Source organism: Schistocerca gregaria, chromosome 10, assembly GCF_023897955.1.
Source record: "Schistocerca gregaria isolate iqSchGreg1 chromosome 10, iqSchGreg1.2, whole genome shotgun sequence".
NCBI classification, from domain to species: domain Eukaryota; kingdom Metazoa; phylum Arthropoda; class Insecta; order Orthoptera; family Acrididae; genus Schistocerca; species Schistocerca gregaria.
In genome coordinates this window covers 149490914-149511121 of record NC_064929.1, presented here as the reverse complement: position 1 = coordinate 149511121, position 20208 = coordinate 149490914, and the positions used below count along the sequence as shown (strand labels likewise).

At 43.1% G+C, this 20208-nt stretch overlaps 1 protein-coding gene across 4 annotated transcripts in view; it reads left to right on the top strand.

Moving 5' to 3' along the window:
* The window catches only part of LOC126293598 (protogenin A-like), a 450940-nt gene that overhangs the window by 282956 nt on the left and 147776 nt on the right, over positions 1-20208 (top strand). For all 4 annotated transcript variants that reach the window (XR_007552316.1, XM_049986876.1, XM_049986877.1 and 1 more), the window contains exon 4: positions 3338-3482. Coding sequence is in view for 3 of the 4 variants with exons in the window: in XM_049986876.1 (XP_049842833.1) it covers positions 3338-3482 (145 nt within the window). In the remaining variant the exon portion in view is untranslated. The remainder of the gene's footprint in view (positions 1-3337; positions 3483-20208) is intronic.

Here is a 20208-nt window from a genome sequence, read left to right as displayed (position 1 = left end):
GTCGAATGGCGCTAGCTGCGCAGCATTTGTGCACCGCCGCCGTCAGTGTCAGCCAGTTTGCCGTGGCATACGGAGCTCCATCGCAGTCTTTAACACTGGTAGCATGCCGCGACAGCGTGGACGTGAACCGTATGTGCAGTTGACGGACTTTGAGCGAGGGCGTATAGTGGGCATGCGGGAGGCCGGGTGGACGTACCGCCGAATTGCTCAACACGTGGGGCGTGAGGTCTCCACAGTACATCGATGTTGTCGCCAGTGGTCGGCGGAAGGTGCACGTGCCCGTCGACCTGGGACCGGACCGCAGCGACGCGCAGATGCACGCCAAGACCGTAGGATCCTACGCAGTGCCGTAGGGGACCGCACCGCCACTTCCCAGCAAATTAGTGACACTGTTACTCCTGGGGTATCGGCGAGGACCATTCGCAACCGTCTCCATGAAGCTGGGCTACGGTCCCGCACACCGTTAGGCCGTGTCCGGTCACGCCCCAACATCGTGCAGCCCGCCTCCAGTGGTGTCGCGACAGGCGTGAATGGAGGGACGAATGGAGACGTGTCGTCTTCAGCGATGAGAGTCGCTTCTGCCTCGGTGCCAATGATGGTCGTATGCGTGTTTGGCGCCGTGCAGGTGAGCGCCACAATGAGGACTGCATACGACAGAGGCACACAGGGCCAACACCCGGCATCATGGTGTGGGGAGCGATCTCCTACACTGGCCGTACACCTCTGGTGATCGTCGAGGGGACACTGAATAGTGCACGGTACATCCAAACCGTCATCGAACCCATCGTTCTACCATTCCTAGACCGGCAAGGGAATTTGCTGTTCCAACAGGACAATGCACGTCCGCATGTATCCCGTGCCACCCAACGTGCTCTAGAAGGTGTAAGTCAACTACCCTGGCCAGCAAGATCTCCGGATCTGTCCCCCATTGAGCATGTTTGGGACTGGATGAAGCGTCGTCTCATTCGGTCTGCACGTCCAGCACGAACGCTGGTCCAAGTGAGGCCCCAGGTGGAAATGGCATGGCAAGCCGTTCCACAGGACTACATCCAGCATCTCTACGATCGTCTCCATGGGAGAATAGCAGCCTGCATTGCTGTGAAAGGTGGATATACACTGTACTAGTGCCGACATTGTGCATGCTCAGTTACCTGTGTCTATGTGCCTGTGGTTCTGTCAGTGTGATCGTGTGATGTATCTGACCCCAGGAATGTGTCAATAAAGTTTCCCCTTCCTGGGACAATGAATTCACGGTGTTCTTATTTCAATTTCCAGGAGTGTATTTTCGAATTCGGAGTAGAAAGTTGGTGATTGGAATTACGTGAGAAGATTCCGTCGCAACGAAAAACTCCTTTGTTTTACTGATGGCCACCCCAAATCCTGTATCATGCCTCGAGACACTTTCCCGTATTTCACGATAATACAAAACGTGCTTCCTTCCTTTCAACTTTTTCGATGTGCTCCGTCAGTCCTGTCTGGTAAGGATCCCATGCCGCGCACCAGTATTCTAAAAGAGGACTGACAAGCGTAGTGTAGGCAGTCTCTCCAGTAGGTCTGTTACATTTTCTAAGTGTCCTGCCAATAAAACACAGTCTTTGGTTGGCCTTGCCCACAAAATTTTCTGTGTGTTCCTTCCAGTTTAAGTTGTTCGTAATTGTAATGTCTAGGTATTCAGTTGAATTTACGGCTTTTAGATTTGACTGATTTATCATGTAATTGAAGTTTAACGGATTCCTTTTTAGCATCCACGTGTGTGACCTTTCACTTTTCGTTAATTAGGGTAAACTGCCAATTTTTGTGCCATACTGATTTCTTTTCTAAATTGTTTTCCAATTTGCTTTGATCTTCTGATGACTTTACTGGTTGATAAACGGCAGCATCATCTGTAAACAACCGACGATGGCTGCTGAAATTATCTCCTAAATCGTTCATATAGATAAGGAACAGCAAAGGGCCTATAACACTACCTTGGGAACGCCAGAAAACTCTTCTCTTTCACTCGATGACTGTCTGGCAGTTACTACGAACTGTGACCCCTCTGACAGGAAATCACGAATCCAGTCACATTACTGAGACGATATTTCATAAGCATGCAATTTCTCTGCAAGTCGCTCCCTGTCCAAATGAGAATACGAGGGCTATCCACAAAGTACAATACGCTTTGGAATTGAAAATAAATAAAGTATTGGAATTTTTTTATTATATAGAGATGAAAGCCGCACTTAAATACTACTTTTCTACATAGTTGCCATTTAAATTAAGGCACTTATCGTACCGATGGACGAGCTTGGAAATTCCTTCGTCGTAAAATTCGGCCGCCTGCGCGTTCAACCACGTGGTTACCTCTTCTTTTGGGACTGAAAAGGTGTTATTTTTGTGGATTTCCTGGAAAGAGGCACTACGATAAACTCTCAAAGGTATTGCCAAACTCTGCACAACCTCAGAAGAGCAATACAAAACAAGCGCAGGGGAAACTTGGGCTCAAAGATCTTGCTGATTCATGACAACGCCCGGGCCCACACGGCAAATGCCACTCGAGAAATTCTCGAATCTTTTAAGTGGGAGTTGTTTCCTCATCCGCCGTACAGTCCCGACCTGGCACCGAGCGACTTCCACTTATTCCCAGCAATGAAGAAGTGGTTGACTATGCAGCGTTTTGATGACGACGCACAGCTTCAAGAAGAGGTAACCACGTGGTTGAAGGCGCAGGCGACCGAATTTTACGACGAAGGAATTTCCAAGCTCGTCCATCGTTACGATAAGTGCCTTAATTTAAATGGCAACTATGTAGAAAAGTAGTATTTAAGTGTGGCTTTCATCTGTATATAATAAAAAAATTTCCAATACTTTATTTATTTTTAATTCCAAAACGTAATGTACATTGTGGATAGCCCTCGTATTTGGAGAATTATGGGCAAGTCCCTGCAACCAGCTCGGGATGTTAGTCGATCTAACACGCTAACTGGACAGAATTTGTCACAATGTCCCTCAGGAGTACATACAACAATTAAATCAATCAATGCCAAGCCAAATATTACTGCTTGCACAAAGACCAGAGATGAACAAACGCGTTATTGACTTTTCCAATTTGTGAAGCTCCTTCTATTGAATAAATCATCGAAATTTTCTGAAATTTTAATCATTTGTTTGTCTGTGCATGTACACCACATCCAGGTATTTCCGTCCCAGTCAGATAATTCCTGCGTGGTGCGTTTTTTTAAGTATATTAAGGGAATTCGGCTTAATTCGCCACTTTCTTGAAACTCCTCGCATTTCGCCACAGCGCAGACGCCTTAAACGGCAGCAGCCAACCAGAGCGCGGCCTGCTGTGTTGCAGGTATCTCGCACGAGTTCTCCGCGGTCCCGGAGAACGTGACAGCGGCGGCGGGCGAAGTCGTGCGTTTCACGTGCCAAATCCAGTCAGTTCCAAGTGCGACCATCGCGTGGGAGCACAACAAGAAGCAACTACCTCAAAACAGCAGGTGAGTGGCTGCAGTCGCGAGAGCGGGTTGGACACGTTGCTAGAAGCATCCGCTATAGCAGAGATGCGTTGGTACTTTGAGTACTGCCTTGTGGCCTTGTTTTCTGTCTCAACCCTCCAACAGCGCTGATAGGTCGTAATGAAGAAACATCAGCAGATTACCAAACGTTATCCTACCATCACGCCAGAGGATTTGAGGGTTTGAGACAGAAAGCATATTCAGTAATAACTATATGTTTATTACTTCTAGATGAACAATCCACAGTGATAAAAGAATTATATCACTAGAAAACGGTTGTGATTACAGCCTGGCGGAGGTTTCCAGAATGAGATTTTCACTCTGCAGCGGAGTGTGCGCTGATATGAAACTTCTTGGCAGATTAAAACTGTGTGCCCGACCGAGACTCGAACTCGGGACCTTTGCCTTTCGCGGGCAAGTGGTCTACCATCTGAGCTACCGAAGCACGACTCACGCCCGGTACTCACAACTTTACTTCTGCCAGTCTCTCGTCTCCTACCTTCCAGACTTTACAGAACCTCTCCTGCGAACCTTGCAGGACTAGGCACTCCTGAAAGAAAGTTCGAGGCTCGGTCCGGCACACAGTTTTAATCTGCCAGGAAGTTTCATATCAGCGCACACTCCGCTGCAGAGTGAAAATCTTATTCTAGATAATTTTGTGTCTCTGATGGACGGGCTTACAGCGCCACCTAGGGTGAAGAGAGGTGATACGCACGAATAAGCCAATTCCTTATATATGGAGGTCTGCGCGGATAAGAAAAGTGCAATCGCATCCGCAGCAATTAATCCGCATCCGCATATATTTAAGTTTTGAATGCGTAATTAATAGTAATAGACAGCAGTACTTAGAATTGTGGTATGTAATGACATAGTTATTGTTAGGGTGCCATTTCTGCGACAACTTAACTACTTTTGACTTCTTAAATCACAGGTAATGCTCTATACCCACTCTAAAGCAGACCATTCCAAACAGGAAAGCACTGGCGCTCCGGAGCACACACAGTAGCGGCTCGGATCTCGTGAGATTGGAAACGCTATTTAAAAAAAATTCAACGTAACTGTATTAAATGATGAAAATACGTGTATAAAACAATTATATTTAGCTGCTCTGGTGCCAAGACAGCTGAAAATGACGATGGTTTTAAACTGTTACTAGCACATTGCATCATTTACCCACAGTTTTGTTGTACTCACTACTTGGATGTGTCAAATTTTGAAGCCATTCATGTCAGCTGATGATTATATTATAGCTTACGCATTCAGTCCTCGTCATTTCCAGGTGAAAATATTTACAGTATTAGACCTACACTGCAAAACGCTGGCGCACATGTGAAAAAGTTAAACTGCCAGCAATAATTGACGTTGTCTGGAAGAAATAACTCGTCTTCCGAAGATTGAAAACAAAATCAGTGGTTTTGCAAAAACAGACATAATGTCTTATGGGACAACAGCAATCAGTGATTTTATAATGTTACTTAAAAACCGTCTTGATTGCAAATTTTTTTTTTATTCATATGACCGGTTTCGGTTCATTCAGAACCATCTTCAGATCTGTAAAAATAATGATACTAATTTACTATTTCACGGAAGCAAATCTTTTTCATCCTATCTAATCAACATCAAATGTACCAGAGCGTACCTGATATTTCAGTTACAGGAGTAAATACGGAAGCAGACCGTAGAGGAAAACAAGTTCACACCATCACCATAGATACATAAATCGCCCTATGTTTTTTTAGGTCGTATAAAAATGATAATTTTACTGTTTTTTTATTAATGCTGACAAGTACAGATTTTATCCTTGACATCTACATATTTTAATTAACTATTTTTAATTATTAATAAAAAAAATCTACTGAATATAGTATGCGCAAATGGAATGTAACAAATGTACCAGACGCCACCTGTCGGTAATAGTGTTATAATTAATATAAATGACGTGCACTCTGTCAACCAATTTTATGTGACGTAGCATGTGAAAATTGCTGGATTTCGACGGGTTACTCCTGTAACTGAAATATCAGGTACGCTCTGGTACATTTGATGTTGATTAGATAGGATGAAAAAGATTTGCTTCCGTGAAATAGTAAATTAGTATCGTTATTTTTACAGATCTGAAGATGGTTCTGAATGAACCGAATCCGGTCATATGAATAAAAAAAATTGCAATCAAGGCGGTTTTTAAGTAACATTATAAAATCAGTGGTTATACACTCCTGGAAATTGAAATAAGAACACCGTGAATTCATTGTCCCACGAAGGGGAAACTTTATTGACACATTCCTGGGGTCAGATACATCACATGATCACACTGACAGAACCACAGGCACATAGAACAGGCAACAGAGCATACACAATGTCGGCACTAGTACAGTGTATATCCACCTTTCGCAGCAATGCAGGCTGCTATTCTCCCATGGAGACGATCGTAGAGATGCTGGATGTAGTCCTGTGAAACGGCTTGCCATGCAATTTCCACCTGGCGCCTCAGTTGGACCAGCGTTCGTGCTGGACGTGCAGACCGAATGAGACGACGCTTCATCCAGTCCCAAACATGCTCAATGGGGGACAGATCCAGAGATCTTGCTGGCCAGGGTAGTTGACTTACACCTTCTGGAGCACGTTGGGTGGCACGGGATACATGCGGACGTGCATTGTCCTGTTGGAACAGCAACTTGCCATGCCGGTCTAGGAATGATAGAACGATGGGTTCGATGACGGTTTGGATGTACCGTGCACTATTCAGTGTCCCCTCGACGATCACCAGAGGTGTACGGCCAGTGTAGGAGATCGCTTCCCACACCATGATGCCGGGTGTTGGCCCTGTGTGCCTCTGTCGTATGCAGTCCTGATTGTGGCGCTCACCTACACGGCGCCAAACACGCATACGACCATCATTGGCACCAAGGCAGAAGCGACTCTCATCGCTGAAGACGACACGTCTCCATTCGTCCCTCCAATCACGCCTGTCGCGACACCACTGGAGGCGGGCTGGACGATGTTGGGGCGTGAGCGGAAGACGGCCTAACGGTGTACGGGACCGTAGCCCAGCTTCATGGAGACGGTTGCGAATGGTCCTCGCCGATACCCCAGGAGCAACAGTGTCCCTAATTTGCTGGGAAGTGGCGGTGCGGTCCCCTACGGCACTGCGTAGGATCCTACGGTCTTGGCGTGCATCCGCGCGTTTGCGGTCCGGTCCCAGGTCGACGGACACGTGCACCTTCCGCCGACCACTGGCGACAACATCGATGTACTGTGGAGACCTCACGCCCCACGTGTTGAGCAATTCGGCGGTACGTCCACCCGGCCTCCCGCATGCCCACTATACGCCCTCGCTCAAAGTCCGTCAACTGCACATACGGTTCACGTCCACGCTGTCGCGGCATGCTACCAGTGTTAAAGACTGCGATGGAGCTCCGTATGCCACGGCAAACTGGCTGACACTGACGGCGGCGGTGCACAAATGCTGCGCAGCTAGCGCCATTCGACGGCCAACACCGCGGTTGCTGGTGTGTCCGCTGTGCCGTGCGTGTGATCATTGCTTGTACAGCCCTCTCGCAGTGTCCGGAGCAAGTATCGTGGGTCTGACACACCGGTGTCAATGTGTTCTTTTTTCCATTTCCAGGAGTGTAGTATGATTGTGGTTCGATGAACCCTCTGCCAAGCACTTAAATGTGAATTGCAGAGTAGTCATGTAGATGTAGATGTAGAAGAGAATTTCCATCGGTCGAGGAATGTTTCAGTTTGGGGAAGTGATGGAAGTCTGATTAACTAAAATTGTGCGAATTACGCAGGTGTGGCAACAGTTGGTATCTTAGTTCATCAGTTTTTATCCGGGCAACGGGCGCTCGTTGTTTTGATGAAAGATGACTTTCTTTCGCGCCAAACGTGTCGTTCTTTGCATATCTTTTATTTTAGTGGATACTAGACGTTAGCGTAGTATTATCCAGCAATTATTTGACCAGCGGGAAGATAATCCATCAGTAGATTACATTTCACAGCCCAGAGAACTGATTCCGTGTCTTTTCCAGCGGACTGAATTTCTTTCATTTTCTCTGGTGGCGAATCAACACGATTCCACTGCTTTGACTTGTATCTGTGGTGACAAACCGATGCAAAAAATCTTGTTGGTTGCTCTGAAAATTAGGCAAAAATTGTTTGGACATTTCCATGCTGATACGTTTCTGATCCTTCGTTAAGTGTCACAGCAGCTATCGGGCCGATAATTTTATCAAATCCATTTCCACTGTTAAAATATGATATGCCAGATCAGATCAGATGACATGCCTATAGCTTCAGCAATTTGTCGCACTTATAGTGCGTTTTATGCATTTTTGCAATAATTTATGGGTTGGCGGCATCTGTTGGCCGGGCACCACGCGGATCATCATCTAAGCTGTCCCCGACAATTTTAAACTCGTCTGCCCACTTGGAAAGTGTTTAATGTAGAGGATGAGCGTCTGAAAATCGACATGGATTCCTTTACTTTCCTACCTTTCTTCACGAAGTACTTAAATACTGAATGAGAGTTTCACTGCTGATATGAAACTTCATGGCAGATTAAAACTGTGTGCCGGACCGAGACTCGAACTCGGGACCTCTGCCTTTCGCGGGGAAGTGCTCTCCCTTCTGAGCTACCCAAGCACGACTCACGCCCCATCCTCACAGCCTTACTTCTGCCAGAGACCACTTGCCTGCGAAAGGCAAAGGTCCCGAGTTCGAGTCTCGGTCCGGCACACAGTTTTAATCTGCCAGGAAGTTTTATATCAGCGCACACTCCGCTACAGAGTGAAAATCTCATTCTGGAAACATACCCCAGGTTGTGGCTAAGTTATGTCTCCGCAGTATCCTTTCTTTCAGGAGTGCTAGTTCTCCAGGGTCGCAGGAGAGCTTCTGTAAAGTTTGGAAGGTAGGAGACGAGATACTGGCGGTAGAGTACTTATGTACTACGCGCACTCTTTTTTTCCGTCTTTTAAATCAGTACGCAAGGACAGCAAGAGACTGACGTCCGCAGCGCAGATCACTACCTACAGCACTGACGCGTCACGTGTTTACTCACAAAAAGTTGAGCTGTTGATACGTGGGAATTTCGTTGCGCTAGCGCCGTTATCTGGTAATGGTTCCGCGGACTTTTAAAACTGCTATCGTACGACAAGAACCCAAAGCAAATGACGAAGTGTACATCAAAATCAACCCAATATTTACATTGACAGGTAAAACACTGACAAGTGAGTCCCCATTCACACCCTCAGTCTCCCATGGGCCCTTCCAAATTCCGCTAGCCCTGACTGCAAGTTATCCGCTCAGTAAAACTGTGTGCCGGACCGTGGCTCGAACCTGGGACCTTGCTGTTATTGACATGTGTGCAATGCGTTTCGTTCAATAAATAAAACAGTTGTTCTGGGAAGAAAATCGTATGGATTTAGGGTAAACTCCCTTTCCTTTGTGGGAGGATTGTGCAATACCTTGAGAAAATGTGACAGACGCAGTAACTCAAGTAAATCTTCTGTAAATAATAGTCGGTAGAACTGATTTTAGAATTTCAGCTGAGGAGCCCAGAGTAAAGAACGCTGTGACAGAATGAAACAAAAACGAAAGATATCAACGCAAAACTTTATTTACGAAGTTACAGTGTCTTAGCGTATTCATCAGCATTGTCGCTGTAGCTTTCAAGGTACTTATTACGCAGTGGGTCCAGGCTTTTAAGTCCCATATTGTACTCCTCTGCCGCTAAATATCTGAGCCACGATGTCTGTGCTGATTTGAAATCTGTTTGCTATCCAGAAATTCATTTAGCTTCGGAAATTAGCGAAAACCACTTAGTGCCAAGTCAGGTCTGTAAGGAGGATTTTCTAGAGTTTCTCAATTAAGCCGTTGAAGTTCCTGCTGTCTTCGTGCAGATGCACGAGGCCGCACAATGCCATCTTTGAGGACAACATTCCACCTCTCTTATTTTGGATGGCGCGCCGGATTTTCGCAACACGCCGGTGAATTTTTTATTTTCTTGGCATGAACGCCACGTGGGTCAAACGAGTGACAGCGTTTTGAAATGTTTTACTGCCCGATCTAGATTTCACCTCGAAACTAGTCATTCCCAATGCACTATCATATTTGATCAATGCATGTAATGCATGTTGGTCGGCCTTCATCCACAGTTCAATGCGTTACATGCATTGATCAAAAATGATAGTGCATTGAGAATGGCTAGTTTCGAGCTGAAATCTAGATCTGACAATAAAAAATTTCAAAAGGACGACTGGTAGCTGAAATCTATTATTTACAAGAACACAGAATGTCAGCCGGCCGCGGTAGCCGTGCGGTTCTGGCGCTGCAGTCCGGAACCGCGGGGCTGCTACGGTCGCAGGTTCGAATCCTGCCTCGGGCATGGCTGTGTGTGATGCCCTTAGGTTAGTTAGGTTTAAGTAGTTCTAAGTTCTAGGGGACTTATGGCCTAAGATGTTGAGTACCATAGTGCTCAGAGCCATTTGAACCATTTTTTGAACAGAATGTCGTGCTCATCGGGGAGAATCTTCTGACGCAAATGTAACTTCCGTGTACCATAAGGGAGTGTTATTGGAGGATAGAAAGTTATGTATAAATGACCCAGTGAATGAGAGTTCCATGAGGCTTTTCACAGATCGTGCTGTTGTATACGAGGCGCACTCAAAAATTGTTGTTTTGAAATACTCTTATTTATTCATCTACGTCCAGTGCCTGAAACGCTTCAGAACTTTGGGGTCGATCATTCAGTGATTTACATTTTATTTTATTTTATTTTACACGTCTAGTTCCTAGGGCCAAATTGAGGAGCAAATCTCTGGGGTCATGGAACGTATCAATACATACAATTACAACAAAAAAGTAATAATAGATAAATACAATGTAACACAGGATTTAGCATAGTTTTCAAGGAACTCTTCGACGGAATAGAAGGTGTGACTCATGAGAAAACTCTTCAGTTTAAATTTGAAAACGCGTGGATTCCTACTAAATTGTTTGAGTATTTGTGGTTGTTTATTGAAAATGGGTACAGCAGAATACTGCACGCCTATCTGCACAAGAGTGAAGGAGGTGTGATCCAAATACAGATTGGAAGGAGGTGTGATCCAAATACAGATTGGATTTACACCTAGTATTAACTGGGTGAAAGCTGCTAATTCGTGAGAATAAACTGATATTTTTTAACAAGAAACGACAATAAAGAATGTATATATATTGAGAGACCTGTGTCAGAATATCTAGACTAATGAACACAGGTCGACAAGAGGTTCTCTTATTGCCCGAAACGCCCGTTTCTGAGCTAAAAATACCCCTGGAGAATGGGAAGAGATACCCAAAAATATAATACCATATGTCATAAGCGAATGAAAATAATCAAAGCAGTCTAATTCTTGTGTCTAACTACCACTTACTTCAGGTACTATTCTAATAGTGTGAAAATGGCAGCTTGGAACAAGATCCTGATCGTGGGTTTTCCACGACAGTGTCCTATCTTTCTGAACATCTAGGAATTTGAACGTTTCTGTCTCACTAATCATATGCTCATTCTGTGTACTTGTACATCAGGTTGTGTTGAATTTTGTATTGGAAATTGCCGGCCGGGGTGGCCGAGCGGTTCTAGGCGCTACAGTCTGGAACCTCGCGACCGCTACGGTCGCAGGTTCGAATCCTGCCTTGGGCCGTGGATGTGTGTGAGGTCTTCAGGTTAGTTAGGTTTAAGTAGTTCTAAGTTCTAGGGGAATGATGACCTCAGCAGTTAAGTCCCATAGTGCTCAGAGCCATTTGAACCATTTTTTTTGTTAGAAACTGTAGAAACTGAGGGACTTATGTCTTTAACTACACTATTTGAAACGATGCCAACGTTGTACACAACATCCTTTACTACCAAGCTAGCGTCATCAGCAAACAGGAATATTTTGGAATCACCTGTAATACTAGGAGGCATATCTTGAAAGTAAGTGATGAACGAATTGTGAGCTACTTCCCGTATTCCATAATGGTCCAACTTCTGGTGCAATATTTTGTAATCATCACAATGAAATACCTTAGTTAAATAAAAAAAACTAAGTAGCATTTATACCCTTTTGTTTAATCCATCCAGCACCACACAGAGACAAGAGAATATAGAATTTTCAGCTGTTAAACCACATCTAAAAACCAAAATGTACATTTTGACAGCAAGTTGTGTGTCGTGAAATGATCAATTATCCTTATGTACACAACCTTTTCAGTAATTTAGCAAACACTGGTGGCATAGAAATAGGTTTAAAATTGTTTGCATTATCCCTTTCTCCCTTTTTATAAAGCAGCTTTACTGCTGAGTACTTCATTCGTTCAGGAAACTGACCATTCCTCAAGGAAAAATTACAAATATGGCAAAAAACAGGGTTAACGTACCCAGCGCAGTACTTTAGTATCATATCCTTCAGAATACTTCGTCTTCATCAATTTAATTATTGAATGAATTTAAAAATGGTTCAAATTGCTCCAAGCTCTATGGGACTTAACATCTGATCCTTGAGAATACTTCGTCTTCATCAATTTAATTATTGAATCATTTTAAAAATGGTTCAAATGGCTCCAAGCTCTATGGGACTTAACATCTGAGTTTATCAGTCCCCTGGACTACTTAAACCTAACTAACCTAAGGACATCAGACACATCCATGCCCGAGGCAGACTGTAGCGCCCATAACCGCTCGGCCACCCCGGCCGGCGACTCAGTCTAACTATTGTCTGTATCATGGAGGATATTTCAGATATCAACCTCAGAAGGCCATTTTCCCAGAGAGTTTCATGATTTTCTGTAGAAACAAAGTTTTTATTTAATTCATCAGCTATGTCCAGAAAGTGATTTTTAAATACTGTACATATATTTGATTTATCAGTAACAGAAATATTTTTACTATCCACTGACTTTATACCGTCGACTTTGTGCTTCTCACCAAACAGTTCCTTTATGACTAACTGTACGGTTTTAATTTTATCCTGTGTGTTATCTATTCTGCATACCACATACTCTTTGGCTCCCTAATAATATTTTAAGCATCTTACAGTATTTTTTGTAATGGGCTACTGTAGCTCAATTGTGACTACTTATAACACATTGATATAGTTTCTATTTTGTTATAGATGGTATCCTTATCCCACTAGTCAACCACCCGCGCTGCCTTAAGTGCTAGTACACTGTTTTGAATGTTATAAAGGAAAGCAACTTTCAAACAGCATCTGTTCAGGAAAGGATTATATTTATCATCTATGTTATTAGCACTAAAAACATCGGGACACTCGTTTCTTAACGAGGTTTAAAAAACATTGTATTGCCGTTGGATTAGCTTTCCTACTCAATTTGTAATTATATGTAACATCTGTTTGGGTACAAAGAATTTAGTGTTAAAATTTGTGCATCGTGGTCTTGAAGGCCATTTACCCTTTTACTAACACAATGCCCATTTAGTAATGAATAAAAATATCGTCTATGGTTGTGCTACTTTTCCCCTGCACCGTGTCTAGAAAAAAAAAAAGTTTGCATCAGATCATATGAGTTTGAGATCTTCCAACATTCTTTTTCTTGCACAGTAACATACAAATTAAATATTTAAGTCACAACATAGAACTAATTTTTGGTACTTCCCGTAAAGTGAACCGAGAAACATTTCTCTATCTTGAGCATAAATGCTTTAAATTCAACTGTCCATGCACAACATTCAAATATCTGTTCATTGCAGTGCTGTGAAACAGCTATGGACTCAAATGGCTTCTCCCCCACTTCACAAAGAACCAATCGAAATAGAGCCAGCTAATTTATTACCTGATAAAGGAAGCCTCTGAATTGTCACATTATTTAAGTGGTGCTCTGATTTATGAACAATGTCAAAGTCAACATCTGTAAGCAGTTCACTAACGTTATCTCTAATACCTCTCATATTTTGATGAAACATGCTAATTCTTTCATTACTGGGATATCTGACCTTTTTAGGGTGGTTCCTTTTTTAGAGAAACTTTAAGCAGGGATGTCTATCAGCTGACTTCGATCTAAAAAAGATGCACCTCTAACACCAACTACTGTAGGAATTTTCCATGAGTGATCCCACCACCAGCCACTACACAGTCACCTATAAGCTTTGCCAACCTCTGCTGACCATACCTATTGAGGAGCAGCTCATGCCTAGTAAAACCTTATCTATTGATAGACTCATGTGGCACCACTGCGATGTGGACCATGCCCTCCACCATCAGTGCCTTCTCAAGCACCATGTTAACCTCCCTAACAGCAGCGTTAAGATGAGGTCAATCATGACACTAAAACAGTTGCATGAAGCACACATTTGTGCCACCAGTTTGAGTAGCTATTTTTTCCAAGTCACCACCTACATCACACTTCCTTCCATATCAAGACTACTCCCAGCTCCATCCATAATCACTACCTGATTTTTCATAACATTCCTACATCAATCCCCTAAGCTAAGTCACATGAGTCAACCCTGCATTGGACTTCACAATGCGGATTACCTGGTACTCACTCCAATACTTCCTGCAACTGCTGGCCCTACACATCTGCCACATGAACTGCCTAACAGCAGAGCCTTATTTTTTCTATTGGAAACTGCATCTATCTTAGGGTCCCTAGATATTGAGGTCTGCTGCATGTTTCTTACTCCTACAAGAGGCTCCTTTCCACTGAACTCAGTTGGTCAAATCTATTGGTGACATGTGAAGTACAACTGTCTGAAAACTCCCAGCGAAACTACACACAGTGAGTGAAAGTTTTTTTGAAATATTTCACTAGAACTAGCTGAAAACTGCAGTGCTACATTTAATAAATGACTATAACGCTCAAACAGTTTTATGAAACACAGTGAGCGAAAGTTGATTCAACCACTTTTCAGTAGAAACAGTACGAGACACCGTTGAGAACTACTACTAAGTTTAACAGTCCAATACAGTGCACATCTTGGCCAGTATTTAACGTTAGGTGCAGCTGCTACCGCAAGCTGCGAAATGTAAACACGCTGCTGAGACTTCGATGAATGACGTAAGCAGGCTCACTAAAACAGACCACTCGAATCAATAACACAACAAAAAAGGCTGAGACGAATGAAAATACACTGATAAATTACTTTTATGGCAGATATTATCACCAACAATCGTTAAAATAATCACTGAACCTAACACTTGATAAAATATTAGCGAGCAATTTGAACAGCAGTCCAGCACTTAGACGTCACACCAGAGAGTTGAAAGTACCTTCTCATATAAGCTTGTAGAACGACGGCCCTTCAAGGTTCGCTGCCCTCCTGGAAACAAAACAAAAAAATTCACACGGGCTCATATATGGCAAATACGGTTGCTGGAACATCGTTGCCGGCCTCTGTGGGCGAGCGGTTCTAGGCACTTCAGTCTGGAACCGCGTGACCGCTACGGTCACAGGTTTGAATCCTGCCTCGGGCACGGATGTGTGTGATGTCCTTAGGTTAGTTAGGTTTAAGTAGTTCTAAGTTCTAGGGGACTGATGACCTCAGTTAAATCCCATAGTGCTCAGAGCCATTTCAACCATTTGGGACATCGTTACAGTGTTATTTTTTCGCCCAAAGCTAACGAACGAGCACAAAGTGTGTGCAGGTGCATTACTGTGGTGCAAAAACGTTTCGCCACGAATCCAGGCTTTTCTTTTCCAGATTGCTTCCTGCAAACGGCGTTGAACGTCTAGGTAGTAATCCTCATTAATAGCTTGACCTTCTGGCAAGAAGTCATCATGCGCTATGCCGGTAAAACCGAAGAAATCCGTGAACATAACCTCCGCATTTGTCGAGCTTTTTTCAATCTTTGTCTTCCTGAATGCCTTGTTTCGCCACCTGTTAGGACACGTTTCATTAATTCTCTACCGTTGTTGACTTCACAATGTTTTTCCTCGAAATGGCGCCTTGTGGCACAAATTTTGCTGTCACGCATTTCTTACCCAAAATATCTGAAAACATTTTATAGCAAGAGCCAGTTTGCATGCCAGCATTAGAAGTATCTTCTCTGAGTGTGATTTGGCCATCGTTCATTCACTTTTTCATCGTTTGTTGGCTTGCTGAGGAGTCCAGAATGTTCGCAATTCTCAACTTCTTTACGGGCATTTTGGAAATGCTTACACCACTCGTGAACCCTTTTCTCACTCACAGACTCACCAATAGCAGCATTCAACATTCCTAAAAGATTGTTATGTTTTATTCCATTTTATAGCAAAATTTAATGGAAATTCTCTGATCCATTTTTAAAATAAATCAGTAATCAACCGTCTTAAGCAAACACGTGTAACCGTCTTGACAACTGACGTCAAACTAAACATCCAATATGACTACCAGTGTTCAGATACATTTCAGACATACTTACCAACGCAACAAGGAAAAATCGTGCCAATCTAACTAATAAACGTCGCGAAATTACACAATTCCTGATACTTTATGAACACACATCGCACTTAAAAATCACAGCATTAGAAAAGGTAATGTTTGCCTATCGAAGCAAATACTTGGAAATTACCCTAAAAAATTGGGGACTACTGAAGAACAGGATACAGTCCGTCGGCTTTGACCAATGACGTCAGATTATGCCAGGGATGATTTATTACACAGTTTTAACACCAAAGCCGAATGCTCGTTAACAAAGGGATGTGGGAGAGAAAAACAGATGGTAGATATACACAGGGTGGTCCATGGATCGTGACCGGGCAAAATATCTCACGAGATACGCGTCAAACGAAAAAACTACGAAGAACGAAACTTGTCTATCTTGAAGGGGGAAACTAGATGGCGCTATGGTTGGCCCGTTAGATGGCGCTGCCATAGATCAAACGGATTTCAGCTGCGTTTTTTTAAAAATAGGAACCCCCATTTTTATTACATATTCGTGTAGTACATAAAGAAATATCAATGTTTTAGTTGGACCACTATTTTCGCTTTGTTATAGATGGCGCTGTAACAGTCACAAACATGTGGCTTACAATTTTAGACGAACAGTTGGTAACAGGTAGGGTCTTTAAATTAAAATACAGAACGTAGGTACGTTTCAACATTTTATTTCGGTTGTTTCAATGTGATACATGTACCTTTGTGAACTTATCATTCTTGAGGACGCATGTTGTTACAGCATGATTACCCGTAAATACCACATTAATGCAATAAATGCTCAAAATGATGTCCGTCAACCTCAATGCATTTGGCAATACGTCTAACGAAATTCCTCTCAACAGCGAGTAGTTCGCCTTCCGTAATGTTCGCACATGCATTGACAACGCGCTGACGCATGTTGTTAGGGTTGTCGGTGGATCACAATAGCAAATATCCTTCAACTTTCCCCACAGAAATAAATCTGGGGTCGTCAGATCCGGTGAACGTGCGGGCCACGGTATGGTGCTTCGACGACGAACCCACCTGTCATCCAATATGCTATTCAATACCGCTTCAACCGCACGCGAGCTATGCGCCGGACATACAGCATGTTGGAAGTACATCACCATTCTGCCATGCAGTGAAACATCTTGTAGTAACATCGGTAGAACGTTACGTAGGAAATCAGCATACATTGCACAATTTAGATTGCCACCGATAAAATGGGGGCCAATTATCCTTCCTCCCATAATGCCGCACCATACATTAACCCACCAAGATCGCTGATGTTTCACTTGTCGCAGCCATCGTGATTTTCCGTTGCCCAATAGTGCATATTATGCCGGTTTACGTTACCGCTGTTGGCGAATGACGCTTCATCGCTAAATAAAATCTGTCATCATCCCGTAATTCTATTGTGCCCAGTGGCAGAACTGTACACGACGTTCAAAGTCGTCGCTATGCAATTCCCGGTGCATAGAAATATGATACGGGTGCAATCGATGTTGATGTAGCATTCTCAACACCGACTTCCTGTTTCCTGAAATAACGTAAATATCTGGCGAACGGTCCCGACACTTGGATGATGTCGTCCCAGATACCGAGGAGCATACATAGCACACGCCCGTTGGGATTTTGATCGCAATAGCCGTACATCAGCATGATATCGACCTTTACCGTAATTGGTAAACGGTCCATTTTAACACCGGTATTGTATCACGAAGCAGATACCGTCCGCACTGGCGGAATGTTACGTGATACCACGTACTTAAACGTTTGTGACTATTACAGCGCCGTCTGTCACAAAACGAAAAAAGTGGTGCATCTATAACGTTCATATTCCTTTACGTACTACACGTATATGTAATAAAAAATGCTGGTTCCTATTTTAAAAAAAGGCAGTTGATATCCGTTTGAACTATGGCACCAGAGGACGACGGTTCAATCCCGCGCCCGGCCATCCTGATTTAGGTTTTCCGTGATTTCCCTAAATCACTCCAGGCAAATGCCGGGATGGTTCCTCTGAAAGGGCACGGCCGACTTCCTTCCCTAATACGATGAGACCGATGACCACGCTGTCTGGTTTCCTTCCCCAACCAACCAACTTACGATGGCACCGCCATCTAGCGGGCCAACCATAGCGGCATCTGGTTTCCCCCTTCAAGCTAGACGACTTTCGTTCTTTGTAGTTTTTTCGTTTGATGCTTATTTCGTGAGATATTTGGCCCAGTCACTATCAATGGACCACTCTGTATAATGGTGAGGATTTCGCTTGATTGAGTCCTAGTACTTCTGTAAAAAATAAAAAATAAAGGAATAGAGCATGGAATACCTCAGTTGACATACATATGTGTTGCATCTATATAGGTCAGCTGCAGTACGGGATACAAATTTTACTGGTGTTGCTTCTTTCGCCTCCGCTACTACTAGATATTACGTTGATATTATTAGCAGCGAAGGCAAAAATAGAATTTGTATCCCATACATTAGTTGAGCTATATAGGTAAAGTGAAGTACAGGAGACCTTTTTTGCCTTCAATACTAATTGTACCGACTGAAAATTGTCACAGTGTTGCTAGCGACAACAAAAAACCGACAACAGTAAAATTTGTATCGCATTCTTCAGTTGAGCTATATAGGTCAACTGAAGAATTGGATACTAGTACAAACGTATGTACATACATACATATACTAGCGAATGGGGAAATGACTTTTATAACATGTGTATCCCGTACTACAGTTGACTTATATACGTCAAGAATAGGATACTAGTGCTATCGAAGACGAAAAATGGCGACGTACATAATATTTATATCCTGTTCTTCAGTTGACCTATATAGCTAAATCACATCGGTATTATAAATGTCGCTTTTTACGTCTAGCTATCACCAGTAACAAATTTTACATATGTCGGTCTTCTCTCCTTCAGTAGTGTTATTATTGATTCGAAAAAATCGTAGTGATTCTAGTAAAGGAAAGGGGAAAAGGGAACAACTGCAAAATTTGTATTCCGTACTGCAGCTGACGAACCCACTCTTTAAGAGAACACGACTAAGGAATACATCAAAATAGGCAAATTCAGTAAAACATAACAATAAAAAACTAAACTTACCATACGCAATCTCCCCCGCAAAAAACCAAAGATCGCCTTGAAAGAGGTCAAGAAAAATCACATAGCCTACCCACATGCGCAAGAAACACACCACAAAAAAGCACATATAGATACAAACAATACCCAGATGTTCACATCAACGGAATGAAGCAAAATAATTAAAAATGCACCGAAGAAAATTACGAAACATGAGGAAATGAAGAATGATGGATTATCCCCAAAATCGAAATGAATATTTTAACCATCACGACCATCTCACCTTGTTCCTTAAGTATCAGTTACGCCCCACCTCCCCATCCCGACCTGAAATTAACTAACGAATGTTGCCCAACACGTTAAAGGAAACACTTAAACGGGCAATATGTGCGGGATGCACTACGCTGCCGTGAATATTCATCTATATGGCTTTGTAGTGTCGAAATGCGTCGTTTCCTCCCCCCTACAACAGATTTTATGGCTGACTAATAACCTATATTATTGGTACAAGCCCCAGTTGAAGAAGACCTGAGTTGAATATTATAAATGACAAGATGCTGGAAACCCCTATTCCCAAAATCCCTATATGAAGAAAAACCATCTGAAATATCTACAGAGCCCTCTGCAACATCTTAAATTAGTTTCACCAACACTTTCTTCATTCGACTACTTTAAAAACTACATCATTACATTCTGGACCTGAAATTACAGCCCCCGCAAACCCATAACCCCTCGGCAATCCCCCCCCCCCCCTTGTTGTACTACAACATCGCCCCCCCATCACCCCCGCCCCAAAAAAAGGCCACCTTATACTTCCCATAAACTTTCCTACAAAACTAATACCAGTCTAAAACGGTACACTCATTCACGCGACATTCATGCACATATAGCCACGCAAGATACCTCAGGCACCAACAGTATGTAATTTTTATTATATCCTTCAAGACCAGCTTCGATTTCTGAAACCAAGCTCCTCGTCTAACTGAACGCCATAGTCGATCCGTGCTACACCTCCATATGAATAAATCGTGAGCACGACGTACAGACATATTTATCATGGTTCACCGCACTCTAACGATATTGAATGTAATCATCCAGAAGCCCAGACATTTGCAAAAATCGAATGATTGTCATCGTGTCTAAGACCAAAGCCTGCTTTAAGTCTTCCTACAAACAAATCAAAAACTAAAACTTCTTCTAAATGAAAAACTATTCTTCCAAGTTATCTCAAACTCACTAAGAATGAG